The 11,565-nt window shown below is 53.1% G+C and overlaps 1 protein-coding gene across 2 annotated transcripts in view; it reads right to left on the bottom strand.

Annotated features, from left to right (window-relative positions):
- Positions 1 to 1,451: 1,451 nt before the first annotated feature.
- The window catches only part of SMURF1 (SMAD specific E3 ubiquitin protein ligase 1), a 102,353-nt gene continuing 92,239 nt past the window's right edge, over positions 1,452 to 11,565 (bottom strand). Inside the window, exons 14-18 of one of the 2 annotated variants that reach the window (XM_045821340.1) lie at positions 10,977 to 11,114; positions 10,076 to 10,196; positions 9,609 to 9,810; positions 6,080 to 6,164; positions 1,452 to 4,592 (exon numbers count right to left, since the gene is read on the bottom strand). In XM_045821340.1, coding sequence (XP_045677296.1) covers positions 4,493 to 4,592; positions 6,080 to 6,164; positions 9,609 to 9,810; positions 10,076 to 10,196; positions 10,977 to 11,114 — 646 coding nt within the window. In that variant the 3' untranslated portion in view covers positions 1,452 to 4,492. The remainder of the gene's footprint in view (positions 4,593 to 6,079; positions 6,165 to 9,608; positions 9,811 to 10,075; positions 10,197 to 10,976; positions 11,115 to 11,565) is intronic. The other variant, XM_045821350.1, reaches the window with a different exon arrangement.

Here is an 11,565-nt window from a genome sequence, read left to right as displayed (position 1 = left end):
CAGGAAAAGGATTATATATTGTGACAAAGCAGCATTTGTTCCCGGAATGCAAGGATCACTCAGCACAAAGAGAAATAGTCGGTGTAATGCACCATTCAACCAAAGAAGGGAAAAATCACATGACCATCTCGATGGAGGCAACAAAGCCATCCAACAAAATTCACGCTTTTTCCCAAAGGAAACACCCAACAAGCTGCGAACTGAAGAAATATAGTAAGAGCCATATATGAAAAATTCCACAGCAACTACCGCAACGGTGAGAGACTGAAAGCTGCTTCTTCAAGATCCGGAACAAGATGAAGATGCCCGCCTCACTACTTCTGTTCAGCACAGCGCTCAAGGCCAAGCCAGGCGGCCGGGCAAGAGAAAACAGAAGGCACCCCCCAGTTCGGAGAGGAAGAAATAAAATGATCTGTCTGTGGACAACACAACCTGTCGACACGTAGAAAACCCCAGAGAATACACCAACTCCTTCACGATCAGTAAACAACATCAGCAGAGCTGAAGGCTACAAACTGGACAAACCACAGCACATTTCTATACACTCACAACGAACAATCCAAAAGGGAAATTACGACAACTCTGTTAAAATAGCACCGAAAAGACAGTTCTCAGGAATACACTTAGCCAAGGAGGCAAAAGACTTAATACACTGAAAACTACAGGTCACTGCTGACAGAAATCAGAGACTTAAGATCCTAGTCTTTCATATCTTTCCTGGGTACCACGGCCAGTCAAGCTGTCACATACAACTAACTATCACACCAAGCGTTCACTAAACGGACGGACGAACAAGGCGTGGCGTGCTCCTGCAGTGCTACTCAGCCATCAAAGGGGTGAACTTCTAACACGCTCTAACGCAGTGGACCTTGGAAATACTGTGCCACATGAAGTGACACAGAAGGATCCATGTGAAGAGCAGGCAAAGGCATGGCCAGAAAGCAGGACAGAGGCCACCAAAGCCTGGGCAGGGAGTTCTGGGGGGTGGGGGGCGGAGGTGAGGGACGGGAGTCACTGGTTAATAGGCAAGGTTGCAGTTCCAGAAGACACACGGGGAACAGACTGTGGTGACGGCTACGCGACGCTGTGAAGTGTACCTAATGCTTCCGGACATAACGAGCACTGACTTCAGGTTAAACTGACAGACAGCATGTATAACTCATCGTGATAAAATACACTAAAATGAAAAGTAAAAACCCAAACCAAGCGCTGCGGCCGGTGTGTGAAGGAGAAGCCAACAGGTGGGAAATGCCCTTGGGCCCATGTTTGCTGGACGGGAAGTATTCGTGGGAGGCCTGCTTGCCTCAGTTTCCCCTGCAGTTCTGTCCCTGTGTTCGTCCGTCTCCTTACAAGGCCCTGGCCAGTGTCTCCCACCACTGATTTCCTTTCTTGTGGCACCGTCGAGAAATTGGAATCTCATTTCCACAGCAAAACCACAAATGCCGAAAACGTAAAGTTGTGAGTTTATTGCATATGTAACAAAGTGAACTTGGCCTCTGGGCCCAGCCTGCCGCACGATCGCCGCTGGTTCTGTATTTCCAGCCGGCTCCACAGCCACATTAAATAGAACTAGTATTTCTTTAAATACTTTCGATTTTGACATCAAACAGAATATTAGTGTACAACTTTCACAAAATAAATCGGCAATAAAAACAGTGGGAAGAATAACAAGGATAGCAGCAATACTTAAAAACAAGACATTACAAAATAAATTAAAAAACACATTATAAAGTGGTTGAGAAACAAAAATAAACAAATCTAAAAAATCCACACTGTGTGTGCCTGGCTGCAGATGGGGTGGGCAGGCCTTCCCTCTGCACCAGGCCCCTCCTGATGGCACGGGTTTGAGACCGCCGACCTGGATTTGGACCTCGAGGCCAAGCGGGCTCAGGGGCCACAGTTCCGGGGGGCAGGCAGTCACTGGCCCCGCACACAGCCCCTCCGCTCCTCCTACCTACAGCGCTGGCAGACCGGTGGTCATCCCTGAGGGTCGGCTGCTGACCGCCAGTGGGGGCGAGCCTGAAGGGTGGGGCCTGAAGCATCCGGGCAGAGCGGGGCGGGGACAGGGTGGCCGGCTGGGATTACCGAGAGAGAAGGGTAACACAGAGGGGAGCTCGAGTCGACGGGGCTCCCACAGACCCAGAGGGGTCAGGGGAAGCGGTTACCAACTGCTTGCTACACTATTCTTTGGGGTAGTTCAAAAGGCCCAAACAACCGGCAATATTTAAGGTTCCAGATGTACAGTGCCGCTGACAGAGGCCTGTTTGGCAAGAGTAAACGGGAGTGCTGGAAGGTTCTCCTCTTTGAGGCTCCTTGGTAACACAGCAGCTGAGCTGCCCATGTGCAAGTGTAAGTAAAAAAGCAGAGGCCCAGGCCTCACGGACGGATAGGCGCCTCGTGTCCTGGGCAGCTCCTGGAGGAGCCAGGACGTGACCCTGCACGTCTTGCTGAGGGGACATCTGATGCGGGAGCAGCACAGGGCTGGCAGGTGTGGAGGCTGAGGTGCCATCTTGTCTCCTCCTACTGGCAGGAAGGTCCTTCTAAAGGGGTCACCTGCAACATTCCTACTCCCGAGTCTCTTCCACCATCAGACCCTCCCTGGGGCACGTGAGAGCAGACCTGCTGGTGGGAGGTCTGTGTTGTTCACGTCTCTCTCAGAGGAGGAGACTCGGAGGGGGGACTGGACGGACCTCTGGGGCCAGTTTCTAGAACACCCTCGGAAAGTGTCACAGCAAACGACACAGGACGCGCCCCACTGCAACACAGCACACCTCTGGAAAGACAAAGCCCACGGTTTGGCTTGGATGTGTGAATGGACTAAGTTTGCCTTCTGCAACAAATCACATCCCTTCTGCCTAGAACCCGGCAGGTAACCCGGAGGCTCAGCTCTCTGACAAGTGTGGAATCCGCCAAACGGGACCCACCTCCATATAGGGGGTTCCAGAAAGAGGGTCTGTGTGCCCCCCACGTCAGACTACGGACAGCTTCGGGGACAAGGCAAGGAAACAGCGGGGTGCAGAAGGTAAGCGTGCCGCGCACCCAGCCCGTATGCAGGCATTGGCAGTAACAAGGGCACTGACGCAGATGGCCAAAAGCTCCTTCCAGACCCAGCTCAGACCCACAGCGGGGACCAGCAGCACTGACCTCAGAAGCATCATCAGCGGTATTTCAACAGTGGTATGTCTCGCTAATAAGTGACCCTGCACTTGCCTCTAAACAAAAAGAAAGAACTGGACTGGAACATCTGCGGCTGCCACCGTTTCTCCCTGAAGGTCCATTGTCTGGAGTACCAAGCCGCTCGTTAGAACAGTGCTGGAACGTGCGTGTGCACTGGGCGCTGGCGTGGGAGACGGAGGGCCTCAGCTCGCTGTGGCCTGGCTCACCGGAGGGAGACACCGGGGCAAGCAGACCAAGCAGCAGCTGTCGGTATTGTCACCTGACACCAGGAACCCCGAAAGGTGGGGCGGGACGGTCCTCCCCCCCCCCCACCACCACTGTCAGGCTCACACCACACCCTGCTTCTCCTAAACCAGTGACTCGGGGTGGATTTTGGTCATCCAGGCTACCTGTTCCCCATCTCCCTTTTAAGCTAGTTTGCACCAAGCCAGCAGCTGTAATAACAGAATTTTGTTTTATTAGTTTAGCTCTTAGCAAATTTCCGCATTAATAGTTTGTTAGAATACGAGCGAGCCAGCTGCCCTCTCTGCAAACAGGTGCAGCAGTGGCCACAGATCGGGAGCTCCACTGTGTGGTGTTTCCACTGGAGTGGTGTTTCCAAGAAGTTTAAAATACTTCTAACTGGAGAGATAAAGTGGTAAAAGGGACTCTTAAAAGAGAAAGGTCTTCTTCTTTACGCGGAACAAAATTTTCAACCGGGATACCCTAAAAAGAAGTACCCAGGGCCTCCAGCTAGAGCTGCCCCAATTCCCTCACTTTTGAAAAGGACCCACTCCCTGCTGCAGCAGTTTCCAGTATGGGTGCGCCATACGGCTCCTTTTCGGGAGTGGCTAAATCTGTGACCAGGACGGACTGCTGGGGTGTGAAACCGGAACTGAGCGGAACTGGAGCAGAGGCCCAAGGTCTGTGTTGAGACAGGACACCTGGCATGGCGACCAGCTGCAAACCCTCTGTGGGTGGCCCAGGTCCCGGCCCCATGGAGACCGCAGGGCAGCAGGCCCGCCGGGAGCCGCGTGGCACAGCCGCGGCAGGACACCCTGTGTGGCCGGGCCCCTCTAAACCTGGCGGTGTCTGACTGGATGGGTGATGGAAGGGCGTGGGAGTGCTGTGGCAACGGAGGAAAAGTATGGGTGGGTGCCACCAACCAAAGGCCCCCCCGCCCCCTTCGCTCCCCCAACACAAAGGGGGGCGACGACCCTTTCCCTCAGGTTAGAGAGAATCCAGTGCCTCGGCCCGCTTCGCAGGAGGTGCGCGGAAGGCGACAGGCGTTTGGTCTGGTGGTCGTGAGCTAGAATCTGTTGCCTTTGGTTGCTCTTCACTCCACAGCAAACCCACAGGTCTCTTCCACCGCTACCAACAGCTTCTCGTAGAGCTTCTCGTAAGACTCATAGGGTGGGATGTCGATCCGGTTAAAGCTGGAATGGGAACAAAGAGTGAGAGTCACTGCTGGGGGCAGTCCGGCCCTGGGACCTGCTTCAAGGACAAGGGCAGGCAGGAGCAGAGCATTCTCGGCCACCAGCCAGCCGTGTGCACGTGCATGCCAGTGTGCGTGCGTGCCTGTGTGCATCCGTGCTGGTGTGCCCGCAGGGGGAGGGGTAAAGGGTAGGGGGATCCTCTCAACTCTAGTTCTGAGGTGTGAGAGGTAGGGAGAGGTGAGTAAACACCCACGACCCCTGTACTTTTCTGCTTCTAATGCAAAGATTTTTAAATCAACACACAGCAAAATAAATCTTGAGATCTTGAGAACCAAAATAAAACCAAATTACTGTTTACTGGGGATGTTAGGACAAAGCTCTAATTTGTTTTGCTCCCTTTTGGTCTTTGGGAGAAACAGCTGAGCACCAGGAACACCAACTGCAAACCAGCACAACCCAGACTAGCGGGCAATCGGTCACCATGGACACTTCGCTGAGCACCTGTCTGTTCCTGTGTGACTTGACCTGAGACCAGAACAGGGCAGTCTGGAAAATTCCCTGTAAGTCTATAAAAAAGGTCAAGCCTCTGATAGGTGAAATGAATCTTAAACTTCCAACTCGATGCTCCCATGGGGAAATTCATTCCCAATGCTTGTGAAAAGAAAGACACCTCTAAGAGTGATTATTTCAACAAGTCGAAAAACACAAAACCATCACGACCCAGGGGACACAGAGTGGCCTACTGAATTTCTCAGGGGTATGCAAGCAAGGATGGCTTTTGTCAAAACAAGGTTGGGCAAAATGGTGTCACAGCCTTTTTTTGAGAGCTTCTCATCCCCACTTCACTGCGAGTACTACCATGCTGAGGGAGTGGAGGGCAGCGGAGGGCAGCGTGGTGCGCACACCCGGCACCCGGCCACCTCGCCTGCGTGGGGCGGCGCTCAGCATCCTCCCGGTCCCGGGCCAACAGCCGGCTCCACGTGTGGAAGCCCAGTCGGCGCCTGAGCCCACCCCCTCGACGCCCGGTCAGAGGCCTCCCACACGGAACGAGGCGGTGACAACACGTGGGGCTGGTTCTCGGGACCCAGAGGCAACTGTTCTTTTGATTTTTAAACCACAAAGGAAACAACCCACCACAAGTATTATTTAGCTTGAAACTTAGGGAGGATGCGTTTGTCAACAGCCAAGGCCCATCTGCTGTGGGCAAAGCCCAGAGGGACCTCGGGGCCCAGGAAGGTCAGACAAAGGGAAGACCAGTAAGACCCACTCAGAGGCTACAGTTTTCCCAACGGCGTGTGCGCACACGGCCGGGGACGAACCCGGTTTCACGGAAGAGACTGTTGACAACCTTCAGGTATGACACGCTGCCAAATGCTTGTCCCTGTGGACCCCGGCGCCACAGCCGCCAGCTGTACCTGGGACGCAGCGCTACAGTCAGAAGCAGGTGAGAGAGTCGTGCGGACAGGCACGCCCCACGGCGTCCTTACCAGGTGTGGGCCTTCGGGAGGTTGTCCGTGTTCGCGTCGATGAGGTGGATGGTGAACAGCCGGGGCCCTGCAGCGCCTGTAGAACCTTACAAGACAGCATTCTAGTTACTGCGCTTCAGAGGCGGAGCCTGGCCCACACCGACCACCCTCAGCCCTGCCCCAGGGTCCTGGAGGTCCCGCAGCAACCGCCTGGCCACCTGCCTGGCCACCTCAAGAGGAACCCCAGACATCTGGACAATCACGGGCAGGGGAAGCAAAGGCTGGTGAGACCACCTATGGCCCTCCCCTATTGCAGGCATTTGAAGGGTGAAACCCTCCATAACCAGGGATTTTTTAAAAACAGAAATGTCGGCACTTCCAGCCAAGATGGAGGCATAGGTGGATGCACCGTACCTCCACACACAGCCAAGATTGGAACAACAATTTAGAGGCAGAATAACACCCAGAGCTGACAGAAAATTTATCTGAACGGAAGTTGGACAGCCAAGAAGTTGAAATAGACCCATTCATCCAGACCGGTAGGAGGGGCGGAGACGAGCAGCCGGGCTCGGGTCTCGGAGTGGAGAATAGGGAGAGTTGGGCACATAAGGCAACCAGGAGTGCGTAAGGCATCTGGGGCGCGCAAGATCGCAGCAGGCAGACCCTGAGTACGCAAGTGGCAGCTGGCAGACCCAGTGAGGTGGCGATTGTGGAGCAGGGCAGAGCATGCAACCCAGGATCCCAGGGAAGGGACTGAGATCCCACAGAGAACGGAGTTACTGCCATTGTCCCCTCTCGACCCCGCCCCTACATACAACATCACAATCTAGCAACTGGGGTGCCCTGCCTTGGTGAACACCTAAGGCTCTGCCCCTCACCATAACAGAAGCGACCAGACCAAAAAAAAAAAAAAAAAGAGAGAGAGAGAGAAAGAGATGTCTCAAACAGGAGAACAAATCAGTGCCCCAGAACTCATCCTTTTGAGTGACCAAGAGATAGTTAACCTATCAGATGCACAGTTCAAAACACTGGTGACCAGGAAGCTCACAGAATTGGTTGATTCTGGTCGCAAATTAGATGAAAAAATGCAGGTTACCATAAAAAAAAATGAAGGAAAATGCACAGGGAACCAATAGTGATGGGAAGGAAACTGGGACTCAAAACAATAGAGTGGACCAGAAGGAAGAAAGAAACAAGCAAACAGGAAAGAATGGAGAAATAAGAATTCAAAAAAACAAGGAGAAGCTTAGGAACCTCCAGGACATCTTTAAACGTTCCAACATCCGAATTATAGGAGTACCAGAAGGAGAAGAGGAAGAGCAACAAGTGGAAAAGTTATTTGAACAAATAATAAAGGAGAACTTCCCCATTCTGGCAAAGGAAATGGACTTCCAGGAAATCCAGGAAGCTCAGAGAGTCCCAAAGTTGGGACCCAAGAAGAAACACACCAAGGCACATCATAATTACATTAGCCAAGGTAAAAAATGAAGGACAGAATCCTAGAAGCAGCAAGAAATAAGGGGACAATAACCTACAAAAGAGTTCCCATCAGACTGTCAGCTGATTTCTCAAAAGAGACCTTACAGGCAAGAAGAGGCTGGAAAGAAATATTCCAAGTCATGAAAGGCAAGGACCTACATCTCAGATTACTCTATCCAGCAAAAATTTCATTTAGAATGAAAGGGCAGATAAAGTGCTTCCCAGATAAGGTCAAGTTCAAGGAGTTCATCATCACCAAGCCCTTATTTTATGAAATGTTAAAGGGACTTATCTAAGAAAAGAAGATTAAAAAAAAAAACATGTATAGTAAAAGGACAGCAAACGCACAATTATTAACAACCACACCTAAAGCAAAACCAAAGAAACTAAGCAAACAACCAGAACAGGAACAGAACCACAGAAATGGAGATCACATGGAGGGTTAGCAACAGGGGAGTGGGAGGAGGAGAGAAGGGGGAAAGGTACAGAGAATAAGTAGCATAGATTGTAGGTAGAAAATAGACAGGGGGAAGGTAAGAATAGTATGAGAAATGTACAAGCTAAAGAACTTATGACACATGGACATGAACTAAAGGGGGGGAAGTGGGTGGGAGAGGGTGCACAGGGTGGAGGGGAGTGAAGGGGGGAATGGGACAACTGTAATAGCATAATCAATAAAATATATTTAAAAAAAACAGAAATGTCTTGCAGGCAGAAGAGGCCAGGGTGGAAGAGAAGCAGGTCCACAGGCACAAAAACTCTCCAGGCAGAGACGCGATGGGAAAGTAAGAGACGCCGATGCCTGCGGCCAACACCCAACGGAGCAGAGGTAACTCCTCTCACTCAGACACCCTCAAAATGAGGGAAAGTCTAAAGGGTTGCCCAGCCTTTCAGCATCTCTGGGCCACACATTAAATACACTGCAACATACAGTGACCGCAAAACAATGGCATCGTATTTTAAGTTTACGACTTTGTGTTGGGGTGCATTCTAAGCCATTCCGGGTGCATGTGGCCCATGGGCCACAGGCTGGCTCCCCATGTTTTATACACGAAATATACCTGCTATCACTATTATATGCCAAGTTCACTTCACTAAATTTTAACATATTCATATTCTTCACCTTACTCCTTCTGCCAGGGTTATCGAGTGACAAAAATCTGAAATACCGCAAACTGCAGGGCCAGGGAGAAGCCTGCGGGGGCCTCCCCACCGCTCGTGGCTGACTGTGAGCCCTGCGACCTCTCTCAAGGCACAGTCTCTGGGGCATCTACAGACTGTCCTCCCCACCCTCCTCCACTCCAGACCAGTGAGCGCGGGCCGGTCGGCTGGGCCGGGACAAGCGGGTGCATGGACACCAGCCAGACGTGAGCCTGCCAGGCAGCCTGTCTGTACAGGCCAGGATGCTGAGCACGAGGGAGGCCACCAGGAGCCAAAGACCCACATGGTCTCTGATACTCAGGCCCGGCTCCTCTCTCCTGGACCTCCAGATGAGTCCACAGTACATTTTAAAAACTGTATTTCTTTCCCCAAACCTATTGTTCTTTGTCCCTTCCCTTTGTCAACCAATTCTGCAGAGGAAGGAGAGGCGCTGGGCTCTCTGGGCCCCATCTCACCCAGGTCATGCCACACTCAGCCCTGAGTGGGCACCAAGCTGGCCAGCACCTGCCACCACCGCCACTGCTGCTGCAAAGACCTGGGCCCCAGGTGGCATCCTGCCTGCTGCGTCACTGGCTTGCTGAGATGCTGGGAAAGGGGGCTGGAGAGGAGGAGCAGCCCCTCCTACATATTTACAAATACTTTTATTTCTGTGTGGGTAAAGGGGAGCAGAGCCTTGAGGGCTGGGAGCTGGCAGAGACCATGGCAACCAAGAGGCCAGCAGAGCTACAGAGGGAAGCCTCGGCCCCTGGGAGGAAGTGCCCGCCACCGTCACGTGAGCACCGCCACAGCGCCAAGCACTGGTGATCACAGCACCTCCGTCTGGCTGCTTCCAGCCGTCTCAGGGAGCCACCCCAACCTTGTATCCAGTGCCGACTTGCGGCGCCAAGAGCCCCGCCGCAGCGTCAGTCACCTTGCAATGCCTTGAAGCCCTGGAGTGGGACGCGTGTGGACCCCGTGACAAACTGCAGGAGTCTGGCCCTCCGCTCCTCGTCGAAGGCCTCCACAGCCTGCCAGAACCACCTGACGACACTGCTGTCGGCAGCACAGTGTTTCAGCCTCGTGTTGGACTTCCAGTCGCTCACGTCTATTTTATCCAGGCCGCCTATTATCAGCTGGGAGGGGTTAAAGGCGAGTTACTTCTGACTGGAGGAACCAGCGTCAGGGCGCCGCCTGGGTCCAGCAGACACCTGGCCTCATCCTCAGGGGCTCACACACCCCCACTCGCCCTCACAGCCCACGTCAGCCTGGGAGCCCCGCCGAGCACCCGGGCCCCTGGGAAGCAGCACAGGCCTCCCCGTGCAGCCGGGCTGCACACCGAAAACGCACGTCCCGGTGGGGCCCTTGGCCATCGCTGGGCTCAGCCAGTTGAGAGCGTACCTCTAGTTCCTTCTGGTCAAAAGGCTTCAGTAAGTGCTGAGGAATGAGTTCATTAAACCCCTTCTGAAGAGCCAAGAACTGGGCTTCAATTCCTCTCATAAACCTCCAGTTGACATATAACCTGGAAGAAAAATTCACACGTTGGAAGCAACACCAGTGGTTCGTGAAAAAGCTTTTTCTCCATTAGTAGGTTCTGACATCTGCTGAGTCTAATTCCTTACCCACCCAGCCTCCTCGAAACGCACCAGATGGCAGTGCCTGACCTAACGTACAGGCTAAAATAAACCACACAGGGCCTTATGGACTCTGATGCATGGCTAGAAATGGCAGCAGGATCTAACTCGACCTGTCCCAGCAACTGCCGAGATGTGAAAGCACCATGTGGTTGAAAACAAAACACAGGACCCCGGGAGCCCAAGCTCAGAGGTGCCCGTGTTTCCAAATCTCCACTGTAAGCAACCAGCCCCTTACTGGCCGTGTCTGAGGTGGGAGAACAGACTACAAGGGAGCAGACATCTTGGAGATGGTCTCCTTTCCCTTGGTCTCAAGGAAAAGCCTAGGCTGCCTCCTCTCTCCTGTGCTCTGGTACCGTCACACACAGAACGAGGTGGGGTCACCTGAAAGTCTGCCCCCCACTGGGGCTCCACGGTTCTTATTCTCCCTTCACCAGGTCAGCCCTGGTCCCATCAGGGCCCCCCCATGCAGAGCTCCTACCGCTGACCTGACAGTGTCAGGAAGTCTCTTCTGTAAGGGGACTCTGGTCACAAGTGCTGGCGGGGACAGGTAAATTGCACACAGCAAAGGGGTCCCCACAAGCAAACGTGAACCCAGCCGTGACTCACAATAGCCCTGGGCACCTGGGCATCCCCACCGGTGACCACCAAGGCTCCCAGAACATTACCGGACATATTCTTTCTTGTTCTCCTCTGTGACGGGAACATTTCGGCCATTGGGTTTCAGTTCATGCTGAAGAATCCTCCCAAAAGCATTGTGCTCCACACAGAAAGTGTGGTCGAGGACAGGGGTGATATCATTCTCTCTGTTGAAGTTAGGACAGAAGACGGATGTCAGACCTTTGCCACCGCCCAGCAGTGAATGGAACATCAGATGGAACAATCCAGTAGAAAGACAGAGAGAGACAGAGCGTTTACTGACTGCCAGACCCAGAGAGGCGCGCCTCAGGTGGGCACAGAGCTCCAGTTCCACGTGTGTCCCCGACTCTGTTTTCCCTTTCATGGGGCGGGGGTGGGGGGGGGGGAACAGTACCTTCACCCACCTATGACTTTACAAGGCACCTGGCTGCTTTGAAAACAGTCCACAAGCAGAAAGAAGGGAGACATGAAAAGGCACGTCCACCTGCGGGAAACACACCCAGGAAACGCCATTCCCCTTCTAAGGCAACCTTGTCAAGTCAGGAGTTCAAAGAAGCCCCTGGAAGTGAAAACTGGCTCCTTAATTTGCCGTATTTCTTGAAACGGAGTGAAAGACTC

This window comes from Phyllostomus hastatus, unplaced genomic scaffold, assembly GCF_019186645.2.
Source record: "Phyllostomus hastatus isolate PE091 unplaced genomic scaffold, TTU_PhHast_1.1 phas_contig_150, whole genome shotgun sequence".
NCBI lineage: Eukaryota > Metazoa > Chordata > Mammalia > Chiroptera > Phyllostomidae > Phyllostomus > Phyllostomus hastatus.
This window is presented reverse-complemented; position numbering and strand designations above follow the sequence as displayed.